Below are 2,392 nucleotides of genomic sequence, written 5' to 3'. Positions count from 1 at the left end.
CAGATAGTGGTCATAAATATGCTTATAGCTAGCTACGTCGTGACCCAGTTATAGTTCGAGACACTGTAGACAAGACATAACTTTTGAACATAGAAAATTATAAATACAGAATGGGTCAGGCAATAAACTTCAACTCCCCAAAAAAATTGAAATGAAAAAGTCAGCCAATATAGGAGTTGGTCAAGCCAGTTAGCCATTGAATTCAACATTTTTCTGTAGCTGACCCAGTTATGGTTGTACGCTATAAATAAGAGTTGATAGCCTCATCAACTTCATTCCAAAATCAAAATCTTTCATTCAGCCAAAAAAACAAATCAAAACCTTTCTTTTCTACAACATATATACACAAGAACCAAAAGTGAAAACCTCTTAATCAAATGGCTTCAGTTCTTCTATTACCTTCGTCTTCTTCTTCTTCATGTTATTGTTCAGGGAAAATCAATGCTGCTATTCATGTCCCGAAGCTTCCAAAACTCTCTCTCTCACTTCCCAAAATACCAATGAGAAATCTAGGTGGGGAACTGAATACAAGAGATGGGTTCATAAACACAATCCCAGTAGAAAAGATCAATCATGTCATTGATGATAGATCACACAACTCTAGTACAAATATTGTTTCCACTCAACTCTATGCTATCTTAGAGGCTGTAGCTGATAGAGTAGAGATGCACGCCAACATTGGAGAACAACGTGACAATTGGAACACCCTTCTTCTAAACTCCATCAACATGATGATTCTCACTGCCGCAACAATGGCTGGTGTTGCAGCCACAGCTGGCGGCATTGGAATGCCCATTTTGGCTTTGAAATTATCGTCTACTCTTTTGTATTCCGCGGCCACAGGAATGTTGCTAATAATGAACAAAATTCAGCCTACTCAGCTTGCTGAGGAACAACGTAATGCTACAAGATTGTTCAAGCAGCTCCAGAGCCAAATTCAAACCATGCTCGCCATCGGAACTCCAACTCAAGAAGATGTGAAGGAGGTGATGGAAAAAGTTTTGGCCCTTGATAAAGCCTACCCACTTCCCTTGCTTGGTGCAATGCTTGAAAAATTCCCTACAAAGTTTGAGCCAGCTGTTTGGTGGCCTAAAAATCAAGTACTACAAAAGAAAAACTTTTTACATGAAGGAAAACAATGTAACAATGGATGGAGTGAGGAACTTGAAATGGAAATGCGAGAGATTGTTAAGGTGGTGGAGAGAAAAGACATTGAGGACTATGTAAGACTTGGCAACTTGGCATTGAAGATCAACAAGACTTTAGCTATCTCAGGTCCATTACTCACAGGCATTGCAGCCTTGGGCTCAGCTTTTGTTGGTAATGGATCATGGGCACCAATAGTAGCAGTGGCTGCTGGGGCTTTAGCTAGCACAGTAAATGCTTTTGAGCATGGAGGACAAGTTGGGATGGTGATTGAGATGTATAGAAACTGTGGTGGCTTTTTCCAACTACTGCAAGAATCAATTGAAACCACACTTGAGGAAAGAGATTTGGAGAAAAGAGAGAATGGGAAATTGTTTGAAATGAAGGTGGCTTTGAAACTTGGGAGAAGCTTATCACAGCTCAGAGAACTTGCAAGAAACTCAGCTTCTTCCCAAGTAGACGAATTCGCAAGCAAACTTTTCTAGTTTTGGGTGTTTCGTACATAGTTAATTCAATTTTTTAATTTGTCAATTGTTTATAACTTAATTTATTCTTTGTACAATCTTCTAACATGGAAAAAAAAAACTTAATTCTCAAATTTTGTATTAGCTACTTGTACAAAATGAGTTTGCAAATATGTATGTATTTTCTCACTTTCTCACTTTCTTGCACATATTATATAATAACTTGAATTTCCTATTACAAGTTGTTGAAAATTTAAGTTGCAGACGCAAATAACTTTACGACCGCAGCACAAGAATATGCATGCATGTATTTTCTTAGTTTCTCACTTTCTATCATATAATAAAATAAAAATTGGACGCAAGACCTAAATTGAATTAATGAATTTAAAATTTGGAGGGCTCAATTGAAGGAAGGTAAAACTAAAAGACTGAAATGAATTTCAATCGAACTTAGAGGATATAATTTGCAATTTAGCATTTTTTTATTGACTAATTTTGGTAGTTTATTTTTGAAACACAAATTAAAATTTGTGCATTGAATAGTGCACTTTTAAGGGCATCTTTTTTTTTTTTTTTTTTGTTGAGAAAAACACACACATACACATATTTTTTTCTTAGTTCCCTTATTTTAATTACAGTTTATTAGTTGTGTATTCAAGTTTTAATGAAACTAGTTTATAATCTCATGTGTATGCATGAGATACACTTACAAATAAGCATTACTAAATGTATACTAAATTTTACTTAGTTTACAAATAAAGTTTATATATTTAAAAATATAA

At 35.2% G+C, this 2,392-nt stretch overlaps 1 protein-coding gene across 1 annotated transcript; it reads left to right on the top strand.

Annotated features, from left to right (window-relative positions):
* Positions 1 to 292: 292 nt before the first annotated feature.
* LOC142632137 (putative F-box protein At4g22030) lies at positions 293 to 1,779 on the top strand. Its single transcript, XM_075806553.1, has one exon. It carries the CDS (start codon positions 378 to 380, stop codon positions 1,629 to 1,631), a length of 1,254 nt encoding a protein of 417 aa, XP_075662668.1. The 5' UTR covers positions 293 to 377; the 3' UTR covers positions 1,632 to 1,779.
* Positions 1,780 to 2,392: the final 613 nt, after the last annotated feature.

The sequence above is a fragment of the Castanea sativa genome, chromosome 4 (assembly GCF_040712315.1).
Source record: "Castanea sativa cultivar Marrone di Chiusa Pesio chromosome 4, ASM4071231v1".
Classification (NCBI taxonomy): Eukaryota; Viridiplantae; Streptophyta; class Magnoliopsida; order Fagales; family Fagaceae; genus Castanea; species Castanea sativa.
The sequence above is the reverse complement of the archived record's forward strand: the minus strand, read 5'-3'. Positions and strand labels throughout refer to the sequence as shown.

Coding starts and splice junctions, on each gene's coding strand:
- LOC142632137 (XM_075806553.1), top strand. CDS start 378: ATGGCTTCAGTTCTTCTATTACCTTCGTCTTCTTCTTCTTCATGTTAT.